Below are 20,440 nucleotides of genomic sequence, written 5' to 3'. Positions count from 1 at the left end.
TCCACTCCCACACAGGCATTAAAGCCAACATCTTACTGTAGCGCTGGGCTTTTTAATGGTGTCAAGACTAGTCATTCAATGATATACTAAGTGGACAATGCTGTGAACCAGTGTCATTTCCCAACCTTTATTAGTGTTACAACACAGAGGAACATTTACAATGCAATTTTCCTACCTGAGTATCTTATCTTTAAATCACATGGAAAGATTTGGCTTCTCTAACACATACGGTGAAATGAGCTCTCTCTACTCTGCAGCGCTTGGAGAAACAGCAGAACAATAAGCAAATATATCCCCCAGAAAACAATTCACGAATTGTACCTTTCAAGGTGCTCTGGACATACTTATAACCTGAGTCAAAAGTATATTTTGTCCAAAGCAAAATAATTAAACCTGTTTTTTTTTTTTGTTTTTTTTCAAATAGTACCAAAAACACAAACCATTAAAAAGCAACTGGCATTTGACAAAAAAATCTCACATTTATTTTATTTGTTATACAAGTGTTGAACTTTACATCAGTCTTAAGTGATGAGCCCCTTGGTAACATGTTTACATAAAAAACATGAGCTACAGTACAGCATGTATACCAGTGCTGGAAAATATTCACACATTTCCCATTTATTTTTTGGAAAGATTTTAATAAATAAAATGTCCTACATTTATGATAGAAACCTTATTTTCAAAAGTCCTTGCCCATCACTCTGCCATCTATTTCATTCAGAATTACAAAAACAAATGTGCAATGCATAAATCACTTTAACTGGGTTTTTGCATTCCCATTCTACTGAAGTTAATGCCACTTTGGCAAAAATCATATAGACATATTTCAATGGGCGATCAATGGAACTCAGTAAGCAAAAAACACTGTTCACTAGTGGAAAAAAAGTGATAATGCATCTTTGTAATTTGTTGAATCCTCCTTTCTTTTCATACGCCTTTACATTCAAACATACTACCATGAATGAAGTGTTGAACCATAAACACACTGTATAACACATGTGCAACTTCTACACAATAGCTTCTCAAACGTTAAATTTTGCAATTAAAAGGTTTCTTCATATTAACGTTTTCCAATGATTTTTTTTATTTTACACTAGCAATACAACAAAATATATATTTCAGCCATTTTCCTTGACAACAGTTCAATGTACAGTTGAGAAAATATAAGGCCAGGGGCTTGATTGCTAGTGGTTATACAATCCAAACTTCAAGGTGACGCAGAGCGACGCTGGGCAACCAGGACCTTATATTCCTATTCTGACAGTCTGATCGGGAACATTTTACAAACAGAGTCCACATCCTGATCCAGGGGTGTTGTTTTGTTTACAATAATAATAAAAAAAACAGGCTTCAACAAGGATGTTGGGAAGTGTATGTACAACCTTTTGACCGGGAAATTGCTGATATGATGGAGCCAGTAATGTTTCTTATTTTTTGTCATTCTTTTTTTTTTTTTTCGTACCTTAAATTTTTCTAAATTTTTCAACAGCAGCAGCACATTTAAATACATAGTTGGCTTATCTCTTAAAATTGACTCTGCATTTTATGTACAGTTTCATTTGAACTCTGCACTGCCATCGCTGTGCATCAAGTCTGTTGGTCTGCAGGGAAGGGAGGAAGAGTGGCATGTCTGGGGGAAAGGAGATTGCAATGCAGTTGGAGGAGGAGAGTTTGTAAATGGCTAGTGTGCATGACGGGATTTCTCAGCTCTCTTCAAAAATAAAACGACCACTTCCCTTCCTTCCACCGGTGTGTCCTTTATGAGGTCAGGGCTGCAAAAGGACAGGAGGAGGTTTGGGGATGATTTAAATAGCCTACATTTAAAGGCTTGTCACCAACTGCATCTGTCCTTCCCGTACATCGCCTTCAGGGAAGCAGCCATCTTTAGTGATAGGAATAATGTAACCATCACTGCCCCCTCGGCCTATCTGGTAATAGGCTTGGAGCTGGTGGCCAGCCCCTAAGTTAGGCATGCTCTTGTAGTAAACGTCCTCGTTCTCACTCCCCTTGCAGGGGGACAGGTCCTCCACCACGTCAGGGCTGCTCTCGGGGCATGGAGAGTCCCTTAGATTAGGCATACTAGTGTACAAGGAGTCTCTGTTTGGGGACTGCAGACTATCGTCGGGGTTGGTGGGTGTCAGCTGGCTGACAAAGGTTTCAACTCCCCCATCGGTCCTCACCTTCTTCTGGGGTGCGTACAGAAGCGAGTGAGTCCGCTGGGGGATGAGCGGCGCCTCCAACTCCTGCTGATGGTGCAGCTCAAGACCCACCGTGTCGCCCACGTGCACCAAAGACGAAGCGTCAGCTACGATAGCGTCGTCTTCGCTGCTGCTGCTGCCGCCGCCTACCATCGTCACCTTGGGCGGAGCCCGCTCCGTGTGGTGGTGATGGTGGTACTGCGGGGGCTGCTGGTGGTGGGGTGGGTGATGTAAACTGTGGTGCTGCTGCTGCTGCTGCTGCTGCTGTTGCTGTTGCTGATGGAGGCTTTTGTTACAGGCACGCAGGTTGTTGTGTACTAGCTCAGAGATGATCATTTTCTCAAAGGCAGCATCGTCCAGACTGAGGCCGCAGTCTACTACCTGCACGCTGTTGCCAAAATCCCCATTGCGGAGTGAGTAGCTATTGTTAAAGTTACCATTTAGCGGTAGAGTATCCATTGCACTTGTATCCCTCACCACATGGTTCAGTGAATGCCCTGGAAAGAGGGGGAAATGTGAGGGGATGTTACATTAGTCAACAGTAATAACCATGATATAAAGGAGCAAAAGTGAGTTTAATGCTGTTTAGGATGCAGTTTCACATAGAAAATCAAATCAAGCCATGCTGTAAATCCGTTTGTTAGGCACAATCCTTAATATATACACACACATATGTGTCTATATGTATATATATATATATATATATATATATATATATATATATATATATATTATATTATATTATACACATATATATATGTGTATATACATATACCCATGTATATATATATATATATATATATATATATATATATATATATATATATATATATATACGTATATATATATGTATATATATACATACATATATATACGTATATATATATGTATATATATACATACATATATATATACGTATATATATATATATATAGTATATACATAATATATGTGCATGCATTATTTGCAATGAGAAATCATTTTACTTTCTCATATATACATTTTGACTGTCCCTTTTTAAAATTGCCTCATGATAAGCAGAGCATTGTGTGTTTTAGTCCGCCACAAAAGTGACAAAGCAACGAAAAATATCCCAAACAACATTAAGACACATACTGGAACAGTAATCACCATCACAACACACCGGGCAAAAGTAGATGTCCACAAGTATGAAGCCACAAACGGGCAAGCTACAACACTTACAGCTTGTCTAGCAACTAATAGGTTGGATGTGCCAAGGGAAAGAAAAAGACAGAAATGGGAAAAGATGACATAGACAGAGAGGGGAAGTAGTCATGTATCAACATGGGACAGCCATCTTTGTTCTCACTACAAGGGGAGCCCACAAGCAGCACTCCACCATCACCACACACAGCAGGTGAAAAGACTCACTTTAGACAACTCACATCATGTCTGTCTGCTCAGGCTATCTGGTCTAAGAGCAGCTGATGTACAAAAGAAAGTAAAATGATTTATTGTAACATGAAGAAGAATCACTCAAAAGAACAACAAAACGGAAAGTAAAAGTCTTAACTGCAAATTAGCAAGAGCAAGGGTTCAGCAAATAAAACAAACAAGCATTGAATAGCTTTTACTTTTGTGAATTAGCCAACAGCTACATTTTTGTGGGTGAAGATTTATTTTTAAATTCAAATGTTTCTTCTTTTTTTTATTTTTGCTAGTGTTGGTACACTTTCTGTCCATTAGCTGGCAGCTTGTGTACCCAAAGCTGGCAAAGGTCAGAGCTTGCCCGCAGCCCAGCACTTTGCATCCGTCACAGTGACAGTTCCCAGTGAGACCCCGGTCACTAGCAGAACAGCTCAAGAATAACACAGCCGCTGCAGAGGTCATGTTAGGAATTTCTCAAAGCATGGAGGTCATGGAAAACAGCAGAAATAAGGATAAATATTAGCCACGCCATGATCGAGAGAACAGATAAAGGAAAAATGTGCTCTGCTTTGGCTAAAATGCCTCCTTGAAGAACACAGATGTAAAAAATTAAGATGAAGACTAATAGGATATTGTAAAGTAACATTTGTCTTCGTCTAAAATAAGGGGGGAGTAGTTGTGATTGTAGAGGCATGTGAAAAGTGCAGCTTTCACAGAGCCTATTGCAAATTAAGGGAAATGCCAAGAAAGTTGTGAGGGGAAAAAGGAAAATAAGGAAAAAATAAACAGCTGCTGCCATGGCATCCATGTGTTTGTGCCTGCTAGGAGGCAATTTAGTGGCCAGACAGGTGCTGCCTGGAAAGGTGTGAGGGGAATACTACTGGACACCGAGGCTGCGGAATGCCACAGGAGGACAGACATTTTGGGAGAAAAGAAAAGAAAGAAAAAAGAAAGAAAAGAAAATGAAACCTTTATAATAAATGCCTCTTTCTGCCAGAAATAAATCCAGACATTTTTTGTCGGATAAAATCACAAATTGAGCAGAAGAGAGAGCAGCAGAGCATTTGCGATAAAGCTGTCAGATCTGGAAGATTTCTTCAAATGACGAGATAAATCTTTTTTATTTCTTTTCAGATTAGAGTAGAATTTGGGTGGATAATTTTGTGAACCACTTGCTCACTGAGTGTGTGTTAATGGCCTAAAGTAAACCAAGTGATTGTGCCAGGGTTTTGGTTGTTTTTAATAAGCATGCTGAAAAAAAATTACATTTGATAGGCAAAGTTAAGTTTTACTCCCATACTTGTCTCTCTGAAGGTCACTAGAGGGAAGCACAGGGGAAAAGCACAAGACATGACAAAAGATGCCAGTTCAGTTTCAAAATAGAATAGCACACATAATTGCAGCGGTCTTAACAGTGATATGCTTAAATGCCATGTGCAATTGAGATTTAAATTTGTTTGTATATATCAGCTATTACCAAATATGTCTATACACAGACAACGTCATGCCAAAGTTGCATTAAGTGGATCTGCGTTAAGTAGCATAGATTTTGATTGCACTGTAACACGTTTTAATGGGAAAGCTCCCTCTAAAAACACACACAAAAATAACAAAGCACCTGACAAATTCAGGAGCATAAATCTTAATAATCATGCAGTTTATACTACAGCTTCAGGTCAACACCACTGTTTACATTATTTCAAGGCAGAGCATGTAGTATCTCTTCCCATCTTAATCATTATGTCCCACTCAGAGTTTGGATAAGAGAAATATGAGAACAGAGAGGGTGGGTCGGGCCACAAAAATCTCTGTTCTACATGAAAACATGTGCGCACAGTATGTACTGTGTCGAGTATTTGGGAGACAATGATTCAGAAGGAAAGGCGATACTGCAGAACATCCTGCTTTTCATTTGGCCTCTGTGTACTCAACTAAAGAGACAAAGAGGGAGACACACAAAGGAGGCAAAGAGAGAAGAAAAGCCTGAATGCAGGTGAAAGTATTAAGTAAGCACACCTGGCGAGTTAAACACTGGAGCCGTGGGGGTGTTACACACGATTGTCTCGGCCAGTAAGGTGTTATAAGGGTTGTTAGTGCCTTGTGGTCGAAGAAGAGGATTTGTTAGTAGATAATTCCCGGTCATTCCTGGAGTGGCAAGACAGAACAGGAGTTAAGTGTGGCGCAGTCAGCGGACAGTGATTGAAAGTAGAATAAAAAATAGATTTCAGCAAGTTTGTCTTTCGAGGCGTGTCGCGTCACCCGGGGTGCGTCTGCTAAAGTCTGAAACTAGGGTGGTATTTTGAATTTGAGAACGCAGATTAAAGTTTGAAAAACGTTTGCAGGCCTTCCCGGCATTTAAAAGCCATTAGGTGCATTTTTTTTTCAACTTTTCACGTTAATTTATTATGTGCGTTGCAGGTCGTTCATTACACATTAATTTAAAAACCATTTAAATCTATTGTGCTCATTACTGTATTTTCACAAGTCATATTTACTTTAATTAATAGCAAAAAGCATTCACTGAAACCAAACCAAAGATTTCACTGTTTGAACCAGGTCCAAATATAAAATCTCCCCTAAGACATAGAGCAGAATCCTTCCAATTTTTTTATTTTTTACATCCAAATCTTTATTTAGGCTCAAATTTGGCCATATCCTTGCAAACCTCATGTTACTTTCAGTCCCCCCCCCCCCCTTGTGTTTTAAGGATACCAGGTATTTCCACTGCCATTTATCACCTGTGGTAAATGCCATCTGTCATGTTGGGAAGTCTCCAGGGATGTTTTTAATGACAGGGAAGTGCTTCCAGGAGATAGAGCCCTCCTTTAGTGCACTGACACTCCAGGGTAACTAGGCTACTACACCCCGGAGTGATCAATATCCAACCTTTACATTAACATCTCCAGGAAACGATACTGTCGGGTATAAAAAAAAGCCCTGCGTCTATATTGTCACAGTTGTATTGGCGAGTCCAAACGTGCTTCAAAGCCCTGGGTGTAATGTTTTCCTTGTGTGAAGTGGTAGCAAAAAAGAAAGGGAAGGCAAAGAGCGGCAGTGACAGGAGTCAGTGGAGGGTAGAGGAGGGAGGGAAGTTAAACCACCTCGGTGTAAACCCTCTCTTCCTTTGCATGCTTGGAAAGCCATTTCAGAGACAGCAGAAAGCCTAACATCACACTAAGCACTCCAGGTCAGTCAGAGTTGAACATCATCTTCTCATCATCATGTTTGTGCTCAAGCTAAATAATAAATGGAAGTTTTTTTTTCTCCTTCCCTCATAAATCCCCCTGTAAAGTAACATAGGTCACCTCACATGCAGGCAACAAATGGCCTCTCTCTCTGCGTGTTAAGATTTTTACTGAAATAAAAGTTTTTTTTTCCCTTCCCTTTTCAGTTTTGTCTACGTTTCCCCTGAGCCTGGTTTTGAACTTTAGACGGCAAGCACTTAAAAAAAAAAAACGCTCCTCTAGTCTTGCCCCAATTTCAGGCTGACGTTAGCAGCCAGAATGACAGAGCGCAGAGTATTTGAGGACGGATTTTTGTAATCCTTCGTTGGCAGAAAAGGGAGACTACACTAAAGGTCTACATCTTTTTTTTTTTCAAACTGAAGGCATTTATTATGATTAGGATCCTCTACCGCGGCGAGAGATCATTGGAACTTGGAAGGCGGTATTTTTAGCTCGATGATGAAATGTGTGCATAGTTGTGCATGTGGAGAGACATGAGGTGTGAACTGACCTTGGTTAAGGGTGGAGGTGCTGTTGATGTCACCTGAGATAAAGGAGGACTCAGATTGCTTTCTTACGGTGTCATTCCACATTCTCCTGATACGACTCTGTCAGGTCAACAAGGGACAGGCATTAGGACTTTAAACAAGCCCGCTCACCTTTCAGACCAACTTTCATTGATTTTCTATGTACATACGTCTGACTTTACCACTCCTCACATGCACACTAGTATGCAGTGAGGCAAGGGCAGCACTAATGCTCACTTTCTCTGTATGTCTTTCAAAACTAAAGTCAACTTTTAAACGACTTCAGCTCCAGCCAGGAGTACTTTAAATAAGGCTGGAGGTTAAAGTATAAAAGGGATGCTTCTCCATAAGTACATTACATCTGGAGGTATTGTCTATTAAGGACTATTAGCTTTTAACAAGAAAGGGATAAAACAAATATGTTTGTTTCTTTGTTTGTTGCTTATTTGGCTCTCCCCGCAGTAAAATGTGCCTGCAATGCTCTTTAAACAGTGCAGTACTATTTCCCATGCACATGACGTTAGTGAGAAAAAAAGATAAAAGCAAGTGCTAAAGGGGGCAGAACAGAAGAAAAGTACTCATGCAGTACAGCAGATGCTGATTGTATAATGTAGCATCATGTTTGTGTCACTTGATCTCCCTCTGAAGCTAAAATGCACAATGTGCATTTTGTTTTTTTGGTCATGCTAATGACGACTGTACATTCTCATGAGCAATTGTTTAAACTTCGGGGTTCATAACAGTGTAAATGAGCTGTATGGTGGGAGTGTGCAGGAAACACTGTGCTCTTCTATGCTCTGACACACGGCGAGTCTTTGACTGTATGAAGCTGCTGGTCTACCTGAGTACCAGAAGAGTAGCGAGCGCTGGTCCGTGTGGTGGAAGTCTTCGCAGAGCCGTGTGAGCTCTCGGTCGGCAGCCCTCCGCAGCAGTACGTGTGGCGGAAGCACTTGCTGTACTCTTTGCGGACCTGCGTGAGCAAACAGCCGAGTGTTTACCTACAGTACGTTGTTGACTTTACATATGACTTAGCCAAGATCTTGACGCCAACCGGTGTTTGTTCTCTATATCAGCATGTGGTGCTCTGTGTATTCTGCATTCTGGGGGAAAGGTCTGTTCAAATGCAGGAACGTTTCAACTTGAAAGAGAAATCACTTGTCTTTGAGCACTGCGGATGACGAGAAACTTACTTTTTTTTGGAGAAGACAGTGGAAGATGAAGATGAACATTCCCTGGAAGGTGTTGAATATGGTGAAGAGGTACGCCATGACGATCGAGGCCTCATTGATGAAGAAGAGACCGAAGGACCAGGTGAGACCCAGCAGACACAGCAAAGCGAAGGCGCCCATGACCCAGGATCTGAAGGACAGCAAAAGAAAAGAGCAAAAACAAAAAGGAGAGGACGGATCCCGCATGAGAGGCATTTAGTGATCTGACAGGATGATGAGTGGGATTTGCGATCACCATAACTATGAGAAACTAGGAAAAAAGCTGTCAACCAGGTGAGAGGAAAACAATAAAATGACAAACAACATCTATGCAGTCCTCACAAACCCTTTCCCTACCGCCACCCCCACCCCTCCATCCACACACACTCTCAGCCCAAACTGGAATGCAGTCCCTGCCTTCAAACAGACAAGAAGAAAGCAGAACCTTGATCTGGTTTTCTGTAAATAACTTATGTGTTAGAACATACAGACCAGCATAATCAGCAAGCACAGCGTGTTTAAAAATAAGCTAAAAAAATCATTTGATACTATTATGTACTAAATATTGATCAAGTGAGTGTGTTATCAGAGCTGGAGAACTAGGCAGATGTGGAAAGAGTTGAAGGAAAAAAAGGAGATTCCCCGCCTCGTGTGTGAAGGTCCTGTGGAGCCTTCAGACACCAGCAGCGGTCACAGGTCAGCGCTCAAACACACAACAACAACACTGAATTTCAAGATGATGGACACGGTGAAAGTGAGCAGTCACAAGGACAGTGGATGAGCAGCTTTAAAGCTGCAGTTTGGGAAAGTATGAACCGGCGGCGGAAAAAAGTAAAGTAAAGACAGAATAAACGGGGAGAGAGGATAAACTACAAGCTGAAAACGAGACTTCTGGGCAAAATGTCCTTACTTGATAAACCGTTTATTATCTTCATAGCTAGAGAGCATGATAAGCAGGAAGAGAGAAACACAATTAGATCAGAGCGCATAACAGTGTGTGTTAGTCGGCATTTGATTACGATATCTTCAACTTTGATCCAAGGGAAATCACGGAAGGCAAAGAGTATTATTTTTTTGCTGTGGATTCAATTACAAAAGTCAGAGCACATTGTCTGTGGTCAAATTAGCATTTCTCCTATTGAATGTGTGGGTGGTGATGTGTGGGTGAAATAAATCATCTGAGGTATATATAGTAGAAGCTTACCCAGGCAAATCTGTATTATAGTAGCCGTCACAAACGCGATAATTACTGGTGTGGATCGCAGAACAGAGAGAGGAGGAGAATGACAGGAGAAGAGAAAGGACAGGGTGTGCGTTAACTTTGCCTTCTCATGCAACATGCAGTGACACTGGTGCTTAACTGACGTTCAGAACAAACTTCAGAAACACAAAGAAAGGAACCACAAGGAAACAAGATATTAATACATCAAGTCGTTCTGCAGAACAAGCAGAAGAGAAATCATTTCATCCAAGTGCAAATGCACACATGTTGAGTGCCAGCATGTTTAGTACATGTGTTATGTTGTGGTTTCCTTGATAAGGGAGTAGCCCTTTTCAAATAAACCCACCAGTCTAAATAAGGACTTTTCAGACTTTTCTCCCAGATTGCAGTTTAACCACAGTGCTGTAATGTTTCACACACTCATTAAGGAAAAATGAAAAATAACAAACACTGGATGAAAATAGCAACGCCGCTGCTCCTGGTGAAGTTGAAATATGAACTAAAAGTGTGCAGAATGACGTGGGGCTGTGCTACTGCGAGCAACAAAACCATATAACCCCAAATGGAAAAGGCCCTAATTTTCAGCCTGCAATAAAGAGCAATACATATAGTTTTCACAGAAGAAAAAAAAGCAAAACAGTTAGTGCTTCCTGAAGCACAATACGTCTTAATTGCTGAGGCGACTCAGAAAGCCTTAGCTTGGAGGGGGTGGTTGTCGGGTGGTGGTGGTTTTGTAGGGAAGATTTTTTTTCTGACGCTGAGATCTTAAAAAAAAAGATTTGACACGTTCCAGCGGCAAACACACATGGTAACGGTTCCACTGTACCCCACCCTAGCAGAGCTAACAGCGCATCGCTAAGTTGTAGCCGTTGAGTGATCAGTGTGTGTCATGCCCCTGCAATTCTGTGGCTAGTGGCTTGGAGCGAAACAACAAAAGGCAAAAAGAGGACTCACAGAGTACGTGTAGTCATCATGACAGCTAACGCATGCCAAAAGTCTTATTACAAAACTGTGCAAATTTGAAATCTCGAGAGTCAAAGTAATGCATTCCTGTGGTGGACCTTCTGATCTGGATCATTTCAGACTGAAAAATAAAAATGTCACTTGCTAGTACAGCATTGAAATTTGGCTTGGAGGTTGGGAAGGTAAAGCTTTTTCCATGAAACATTAAGTAAGAAAAAAATACAAAATGAATTACCTCAAGAGTAAAAGAGCTTTAGTTTTCCTGGGACTGGTGGCAGAATGGCACCAGTGTTAAATTGCTGATGAGCAAGATAATAAGGGGAGGGGCGGTCAGCATATGACCCTTTACTTACTTTATATTCTCCAGTCGGCTGGAGTCAGGTTTCAGGGTGGTAGAGTGCTTCACCATTTTGTACATTGTGATGACCAGGAAGATGAGATTGAGCTGTCAAAACAGAGTAATGACAGTGTTAATACATGAAGATGTATGAAGCAAGATACAGCAGGCAAAGAGAGAAAAAACTGTTAATTTGTCTATGAGTATTAAAAGAGGAGAGCCTTCAAATTTCTGCATGTCCACAGACTAATCCAATAAACATCCATCGTTCCAGCCAGGCTCAGACGGGGCCGACTGGCGCCAAATTTAGTGTCATTCTATATCAATAGGAGCAAGGAAATGCATTAAAATCCATCACAGTAAAAAAAAAAAAAAAAAAAAGAAAGAATGAAACAGCCACACAGCAGTCTGGCAGAAGGGAATGAAATGTAGCAGGAGAAATAAGATACCCTCTTGTTGTACAAAACAACTGCATATCATTTTATGCACATAGTGAAATATTATAAGGTGTAACCAGCTACAAAAGGCTTGAGGGAACATGGTATATTTTTGTTCGATTCTTGTGTGTGGACAGATGAAAAGAGAACAAGAAAGAGGGAGATGGAGCTCTCTTTTTTTAATGTATAAAATCTTGAGGGAGCCGGTGGCACACATCAGGTTGAGACAAGGATACTGTGTGCTGTGTTTCAGAGCGCATTTATTCGGTACCTTAAAAATCAATACCATGATTTAGAGACACAAAGGCTAGATGGGCCAGCAAGGAGCCGCTCCTTTTTGTACTTCAAAAACATTTATTTTGGAGCAATTAGCCCCTGACACAGCATTTACATGCACTCACTGCGGAGGAACCAGACTGCGTTTGTACTGCAAGCCAGGCATGTATAAATAATCCTTGGAATATTGAAGAAATGGAAGTGTGTATCGCCAATATTGCATATAAAAAAATTTAGAAACAATGAAAAATACAGCTGCTATATCAGTGGTACGTGAATACACTTGCAATAACCAAAGGTGTTTTTTCCCGGTGAGCCTTATAAACAGTGCATTTCAGTGGTATCTTGTTATCAGAAGAAAAAAGCAAATGCTTTGCCAGTATTAGAGCATGAAATAAATGAATGACCTTTGTGTGCTGGACTCAGACCATTCACTCTTGAACATAAATTGTCTGTGTTCTGGAGCACGCTGTTATCAAAAGACTGCCTGTGATCAATACATCACCCCTCCACATGCAATCAACTCACAGAGCTCCTCACAATAACCCGGGCAGTAAAAGGAGGACGAAGGGGGGGAGAGGGAAAAAAATCCTGAATTGTGAACCTTCTTTTATATCACAGACAGCACTGAAACTATGTTTTGTTTCGCAGCCATCAGCCATTATTTCCATCAGCCGCCTGCATGAGTCAGACAGTGGGGGAGGGGAGGATGGACAGGAGGGCGAGGACTTTTGAAAAACCCTTTCACACAGCCTGAAGTGGTGACATGGATCCAATGAGACAGAGGAGAGGGACACAGTACTTTAAAGTAACACAGCAGCACGGCACATGTTCCCTCCCCCACCGACATGCTCTCGAAGCCCTTCCTGGGGGATTCCCTTGCTAGAGCGAAGTTGCCTTGCTTCTATCCTTCACTCTGTCTCTGAATCATCACTGCAAGCCATGCAGAAGCACCTCGCCACACTGGGACTGAGGAGAAAGCTTTTTTTTTTAACTGAAGTGGCCTGTGTGTGTGTACACACTGAACTCTAAATGAACTGCTGAGGATGAAATATTAAAGGTGCAGATGGAGCTGTCCAGATGATAAGAACTGCTCCCGACGTGTCATGATCCAAGAGGCCTTGTGTTGAAGCTATCTCAAGCATACTAATGGCTCCCCCCACCACTCATTACTTCCATGTTCCCCTTTCATGGAGCTAATACCCCCTGTGCCCAGAGACAGGGAAACCTCTGCCAAAGAACAAGCATCTAAATGCCTTCCACCAGCTTTTGTTTTCAGTCTGTATTCAGGGCCTGTTTCAGCCAGGAGCAAAAAAAAACAAAAACAAACAGGACAAATAAGAAAAAAGGGGAGAAGAAACAAAAGGATGAGGAAAAAAGCATGACCACCCTAGGTCAAAACTGATGTTATTTGGCACAAACATGGCTTGGGAGGCGGGTGGGGATCCACACATGAGCCAAAGCAGCACTGTTTTCTTTTGCTCATGTGCCTTTTCTCCTCCTCTCCCTCTCCCTCATTGACAAGGACAAAGCCAATTTGTAGAGAAACCAGGGTCACGAATGGTGGAGACAAACCTTGCTCCTGCATGCTCCCCTGAGATGCCCCTTTCCACAGTACTTTGTCTTTTGGAGTCAATTGTTGCACAGAATCAGAGGAGCAATGTGCGATGCCAGTGCTGCAAAACCTCATTCCTGTCACACATTAGCTCTGCTACAATACATTAGCTCCTCACAGGGTCATGATCCTATCTCTCCGGTCATCACCACCGGGATCTTGATCATCATTTCCACTGCAGATGCATTTTTCATGCAAATCATTATGGAAGCAACGCACGATTGGAAAACAATGAGGGCCCAATTTAGGGAGAAGAAAACATATTCCTGTGTGGCTGACAGAGCATTTGCTGAGACAGGAAGAAAAGGTATATTTGTTTTAATACAACGATAGCTTTCTCTCAATTGTGAGCTCACACATACACATCAAGGTGCAGAGAGAGAGAAAATAATCAATGAGAAGAAAAGTGAAACAGCCATTTCAACAGTTACTCAAAGACAATCCAATACAGTTCCAGTCAGCTCTGTGCACTTCCTCCTCCATTTTTAAATGCTACATGGAGTGGCAATGTCTCTTTTTGACAAAACTGTGAAATGCAGTGCAGTGAGCAGATTTGTCTTTTATCTATTCTGTTCCAACACAGACAAAGAGCTGTACTATGTCTCTACTTTGAAAGCTGCTAGCGGTCTGCCAATGGTGTGCAGAGACTTGCTGGAATTTGACATGGGTGCCCCCTCTCTCTGTTATGTTTTCAGTGTCAGTTTGATGTTCAACAGAGGTCACTGCATCTATAGATACAGTACTAACCATTATGCTGGATAATGAACACAGTGCTGAACAAATACCACCCGTCCTCCCCGCACAGCAGCAAGACAAGTTTGCAGAGCTTCCTCATCCCTTCGTGTGCACGAGGGCAAAGCAATACACAGCGCGGTGGCCTGAGAGGATATTTCTGAGGAATACCACCTGCTATTTCTTTTTTTTGCGCAGGAAGGGAAGACTCCCTAAGGTCTCATTCTTCTGAGCCTCTCTGATAGAGCGGGAGATAATAATGTCATGACCAGTAAATAATTGCATGGCTCAATGGGACACATGTCATTATGATATGCTATATGTCCTTCACCCCTGACGGTCCTTGACCAAACAGAAAAGTGCCTTTGCTTTTCTTCTTCTCCCTAACACTGTCACCTGCTATTTACTGGAGGCAGAAAAAACACACAGCGAGGCTGTTGCAGAGGAGGAAAAAATAAGCTACAGTATGGGCTGTAAAACGCACACCTTAAGGCTATTTCTTCATATTGTTTTGTTCCTTCATATCATAAAAAGTCTAAATGGAAGGGCATTAGGGTGATGCCTGTAATGTGAGACTTCATGGGAATTACGTGGAAGCGGGGTTAAAGTGGACGAACACATTCTGATCCTTGTCAGGCGGTAAGAGGCAGAGAGAATTGTCAGATGCCCCGAAATCTGTCTTTGGTGTAAAATTAACCTGTCATCACTGAGGAGCAAAAATCCTGCTGACTTCTCCTTCAGTTCAACCATCTCACTTCATTTATCTCCCTCCACCATCTCTTTCATCTCAAACTCTCAGTCCCTTCCTCACTCCGTCAGTCGCAGCATTCAAAGGAAAATAAAACGGCTTACCATGATGATAAAGGTGACAGGTCCTATAAAACTCCATATGAAGTGATTGTCCACACTTAGCCAGCACCTGTGACGAATAAGAAGCACACACTTTAACTTGGGGCAGCTTACACTTACACAAAAAATATCATCTTGTGGCCAAATATTTATGGAAAGAAATACATTTGTTGGTTGATTGGGCCGATGACATTGAGTGTGTAATTTCTAGTCAATATTTAGCTTGGAGCGCTTTTAAAATGCTCCTTTTTTTCCAATTAAAACAGTTGTGCAAAACACAGGGAAGACCCATCGTAGATCCTCTTGATGGCCGGGGCTAAGATTAATTGATGTAAAAAGCTTTTTCGGCACAGTGCTCTTCTCTTTAAGAGCGCATTTACAAACAAGAGGTCACAGGAGGGTCTTTAAGCAGAAAGGCATTAATGTAGCCGCCCCCCCCTGAAACCACAGTGTTGAGTCTGTCAGCCACTTTCAAATGACATAAAAAATTGAACAGCTGCCCATCCCTGGCAAAAGGAGCTCAAATGTTTCAGTAGCTCCAGGGATGCTCGTGAAGCCCTGGCAGAAATGATGAGGAGATTTCTTTTCAAAAGCTGCCACATACAGTCAAAGCAGGTACGCCCGCACAGTGTAGCATCCAGCGCGTCTGCTCTGCATTTCCAAGGATTTGTTCAGAAAGCTGCACTTACGCTTTCTTGGTCCCGTAGCTCCTGTAGTCGATAGCTGCGGAGACGCCGACCACGATGGCAGGGAAGAGGTAACCGGACACGTAGTAGTACTTCTTCCGAGAGTATTCGCTCTCAAAGACCTCCACGAGCATGAGGTACAGCTGGACCCCCTCAAGACACATCCAGGAGAAGGAAGCCAGGAAGAAGAAGTGGAGGATCCCCGCGATGATGGCGCATCCAATCTGAGTGATAACAATAAGCAAATTAAACCATCGAAGAATAAAGGTTGAAGTAAAAACAAGAATAATCGATAACGGTGTGAAAACAGTTTTTTTGTATTAACTTGTAGTACAAAAATGATTTAAACATGACAAGATGAATCTCTCGAGCACTTTCTTTATTGAAAATTGTACATCATATAGCCTATCTTTTATTAAAACCCACTGAAAAGACACCGCTGCTTCCTCAGCCATTCAGTGAAATTGATGAAAAAAGTAATGAATATTCATTCACCACATGGGCTCTGACTATGCACAGGTTTAGTTCCATCAGCACGGCAGGAATTTAAATACCATTTGTATTGTAAGGGCAGAGTTAGTAGATTTCATCATATTCACATTCAGCTGTATGCAGAAAAACGTGTTTTTTGTTGTTCTTCTACAGAAAATGTATGTGAAAGAAAATAAGTAATGGAATGGATGCGGGGTCCGCCGTGACGCGGCGGCTTTAAGTGAAAGAGGAAAAAAGAGCTGTCAAGTGGAAGACATGGCCCCTTAGTAATCTATATTAATGGTGCTGTCCTGGTCACGTCATGTCAGGGACAAGAAGAGAAGGTTAGAAACAAACAATGCTTAACGCCTCATCCATTTCACTCGGAAAGGGTCTTTTGTTTTGGGGGGGAAAGGAGATAAAGTGAGAGAGAATGAATCAAACTCAAATCAATAGGGTGCAATCGTTCCAGCTTACCCTGGGTTCCGTCATATCGATACCAATTAGGAATATTAACTCTGCGATGAAAAGATTAATACACAGGTTCTTGTGGATGGTGTTGCGATCACTCTGCAGGCCCCGGAAGAAGCAGAAGGTGAAGATGCTGATAGTGAGGCAGACGAGGGACACCACGATCCCAACGCGGGTGATGACAGTCAGGAGCAGTTCATGCACTCGGTCGTTAACCTGGAAGAAATAGAAGATAAACGGCGAATTTAAAGATATGTTTGAGAACAGAAACCTTTTTTTCTGTCAGCTTTGTGAGGAAAGTGTGACATTTTGTTTTTCTTCTTCTTGTGACCTAATTAGAATCAGTAAACTTCCTTTACATAATCCATTGAATGTCACCTTAAAATGATCATTTGCGCAAAACATGTGACCAAAGATGTATCTTCGGGGGCCACAAAGAAAATTATGTTTTTTTATTTTTTATTGTGAAATACTGTATACTTTCACCACTTCAGGTCTTTAAAATTCATTCTGAGAAGATTGGGGTTTTGGGTTCATCTTAAAAACTTCAGGTGAGTTTGAAAGAAAACTGGAGGATATAAATAAAAATTGGACGTGACATACTGAGATTTCACGGTGCGCCATGAGGATGGCAAAGTTGGTGAGATGGCTGCAGGAGCAGGTGGTGTGTGTTTTATTGGAGTCCAGGAGTTTGCAGCCTTGGGTGGACCAGTAGCCCATCATACTCCTCTCAGAGTAATTCCAGAAGGAGCAATTGGAGTTGAAGTAGTGCTCCATCTGCAGATAACAAGAGATATGGTTAAGTGTCCAAATAATTGACTGCCTGAAATTGAAGTACATGTAGAACACAGAGGCCATTTACCCCCTACTCATACAAAGTATTTTTCCGCACTGATATGGATGAAGATTTTTCACTTCACCGCTCTTATGAAGCAATTCATATGTTGTATATATCATTTGGCACATGCTTGCCAAATCAACCGATTTGAGGCCTTAATAACAGAGAAGCATAATTGTTTGACGGCATGTCTTTGGAATTGCACAATTTGTCCGATAAAGAATGGAGTCACGCGTCGCCCTCTGGGAACTCTAGTGACAACTTTAAAAGACGAAAGATAATTGGTGCTCCAGTAATTTCATCCTAGATTGTACGGCTAATCTAGGAGTTAATTTCCCCCACTATAAAAGAAAATGGGGATCATTTATATCCCAATGTTGATTAAAGAATTAGTTTTCATTAAGAATTCACTTAGGTTCTAAAGACTCCTTTAATTTGATGTTCAATGACTTAAATAAACTGCTGACTGACCTAGCCAGACATTTACAATTCAAATTGTAGATCTCTGTCTACTCTGGAAGTTCCCTCCTGGAGTTTTTTAATATGACCCCTAGCAGGGAGACTCACATCAAGGTGCTCCAGGGTAAAAATCACTGGGTCATTGATGAATACACGGCTGGACTCCTTGTTGATTGAGGCAGCGATGATGTCAGAGTTGACGGCCACCGACACATTGCGGCCGTAAGCCTCGTTGGCCATCTTGATCGTGGCGTTTTCTGCGCTGAGGAACTGGCCCAGATTTTTGTAGAGCACAAAGACAAGCTTGGCAACTCCTGTAGAAAGTGAAAGACGGAGACCATCAGAGGATAAGAAAATAAAAGCAAGCTGCCGGAACAATTGCGACACTGTATGAGGAAAAAAAGCTGTGGTGACAAAAAGAGGACTAAAAATATTTAAACAATCCAATTTATTTCAATGTAATCCCATTAGAATATTCAACAAAGGCACTGCAAGAATGAGTGAAAGATGAGTGAGCGATAAAGACAGAATGCATTTAAAATCCTCTCATTTTTCAGCCTAATTCACACGGCTTGGAGTTTTTGAGATAAACTCCTTTGTTGTGCACCGGCACTAAAACAGGCTCTTTACCTTTTCACAGAAACAAGAATAGGAGCAAAAGTCTAACACACATTGAATAAGCACTTCATTATTTATTTTATTTTTTTAAAGTAAGCAGAACTATCTGGACCAAGTTTTTATTTCTTTATTTTTGGGGGGTATGTTTATGAGAGCTTACCATTGCGACTGTTGAGTTTGACAGTGTTGGCAGACAGCTGGATCGAGATACCGCTTTTGCTCGATTGGGGAAATTTAAAATCCTGGACCTGGCCATCGGTGCTGAGTACGTACACATCCAGGACTGCCGGGTGCAGAAAGGCAGAAGAGAATGGGTTGTTGGTGAAAAGATGAGAACATTTGAGATTGGTCATCACAGAGTGTTTGAACAGTGGATAACATTGTAAAGCTTTCTTCCTGATATTTCACCACAAATCTTAGCACAGACCGAAGGACATTTCAATGGCTCAAACGTTGCGTCTACACAGTGAAAAGTGATCACTTCATCCCTGTGAGACTCTTGTATGAATACAACAGAACTGCAGAGAAAGAAACAAGCGAAGCAGAAGCCTTCTTTATTTGGTCTAACAGCAAAAGAAAATGAGAGACGGAGGCAGCGGATAAACAATGTGCTTTTCATGACTCCACAGCAGGCTAATGTTCACATTAATGTATAGAGTTACAAGGTCTAGACGCATACATTTATAAACTAAGCGTGCGCAATCAGAGAATCCAGTCTATTTAATTGTCTGATATTCATCACTTTGTCAGTAAGCGACTCGTTAAACCTAATATGCGTTGTTTCTCTTTTCCCCTGAGGTTTAAACGCTTATTATGAGAACAAAGTCCTTTTTTATGTGGCGGTCTTGTTTTCCCATCACAAGAGTTACCCTCTCAATGAATTGAAAGTAATTGAATTAAATGAGCTTGCATCAATCAGGAACTCTTGTCATTTGCTCGCCACAAACTCTCTTGTTTACTTACTTATATTGTCGGCAGGAACTTTGACAATGGCCGGTTCCATGAGGTTGTCGGCAAGGACGAAGGCACCTTCCTCCAGGGTGTCGAGTAACATGGTGGCGGCGTGCGTTTGTTCCGTGCTGTTCATGTCCCGCCATGACTTCAAGGCCTCTGGTCGCAGAAGGTTATCTACCGTGTCCACAATGGCCTGTGTCAAAGCGGACAAACAAATACACAAACACACAAAAGCAAAGGTACTTGAGTAAAAAAAATAAAAAGAGTGTGTTTGCAAGCATAAGCAGAGACATGCAGACACTGAGATGGATGAAAGGCTGAAGCATCTCATCCGTGAGGATTCACGTGGACGTGATGGGGAAAAAAAGAATAATCTAAAGTGACATTTAGTCTTTGATTGTGTATATGACAAGCTTAATTACAGATGGTTACAGAAGAAGAAAGACGTCATCTTTGCAATTGTATTGATTCAGTTTCATTTTCAAGGACGCTGCATCAGGGCAGACGCCGTATCAGGTCTGTCCAACAGCGGGATATTAAGACATGACCTGATTAAAGTCAAATTGCAATAATAGTGTCCTCAATTAAAATTCTATAATTGCAATGCGATTTTAAATTTTGACCCGCAGCCACCGTGTCCTCAAGTTCAAATACGTAACTCTCAAAAATCACTTGAAGAAGGACAAGGATGCCAAATTAAACAAAATAATGACATGCCAAATAGTTTAATTGAATTGTATCCTTTTACGCAAAAATGTTTCCAGCCTCACACTTTCTGCCACATGAACAGCTCAGGACAGACAGAGGATAAACTGGGCGTGGGATCCAGGCGACGCTGACTTTTCTTCAGGAAATAATCCAATCAATGTGTCTAATCTGGTAATCAATGCCAGCGACGGCTGGTGGAAAGGTTGGGGGGCAGCTATAGCGATGTTGCGTCAAGTATGGCAGATGTCAGATACTGCT

General features: G+C 41.5%; 1 protein-coding gene across 1 annotated transcript in view; it reads right to left on the bottom strand.

Annotated features, from left to right (window-relative positions):
- Nucleotides 1-1,394: 1,394 nt before the first annotated feature.
- Nucleotides 1,395-20,440, bottom strand: part of adgrl2a (adhesion G protein-coupled receptor L2a) — a gene marked incomplete at its 5' end in the record, with an annotated part of 69,388 nt that continues 50,342 nt past the window's right edge. Inside the window, 14 exons of the mRNA XM_079221330.1 lie at nucleotides 1,395-2,695; nucleotides 4,888-4,905; nucleotides 5,604-5,732; nucleotides 7,323-7,419; nucleotides 8,180-8,308; nucleotides 8,529-8,697; nucleotides 11,085-11,176; nucleotides 14,981-15,047; nucleotides 15,667-15,887; nucleotides 16,612-16,821; nucleotides 17,209-17,382; nucleotides 18,011-18,216; nucleotides 18,681-18,803; nucleotides 19,484-19,667. Coding sequence (XP_079077456.1) covers nucleotides 1,821-2,695; nucleotides 4,888-4,905; nucleotides 5,604-5,732; nucleotides 7,323-7,419; nucleotides 8,180-8,308; nucleotides 8,529-8,697; nucleotides 11,085-11,176; nucleotides 14,981-15,047; nucleotides 15,667-15,887; nucleotides 16,612-16,821; nucleotides 17,209-17,382; nucleotides 18,011-18,216; nucleotides 18,681-18,803; nucleotides 19,484-19,667 — 2,694 coding nt within the window. The 3' untranslated portion in view covers nucleotides 1,395-1,820. The remainder of the gene's footprint in view (nucleotides 2,696-4,887; nucleotides 4,906-5,603; nucleotides 5,733-7,322; nucleotides 7,420-8,179; nucleotides 8,309-8,528; nucleotides 8,698-11,084; nucleotides 11,177-14,980; nucleotides 15,048-15,666; nucleotides 15,888-16,611; nucleotides 16,822-17,208; nucleotides 17,383-18,010; nucleotides 18,217-18,680; nucleotides 18,804-19,483; nucleotides 19,668-20,440) is intronic.

The sequence above is a fragment of the Taurulus bubalis genome (genome assembly GCF_910589615.1).
Source record: "Taurulus bubalis genome assembly, chromosome: 7".
Lineage (NCBI taxonomy): Eukaryota > Metazoa > Chordata > Actinopteri > Perciformes > Cottidae > Taurulus > Taurulus bubalis.
The sequence above is the reverse complement of the archived record's forward strand: the minus strand, read 5'-3'. Positions and strand labels throughout refer to the sequence as shown.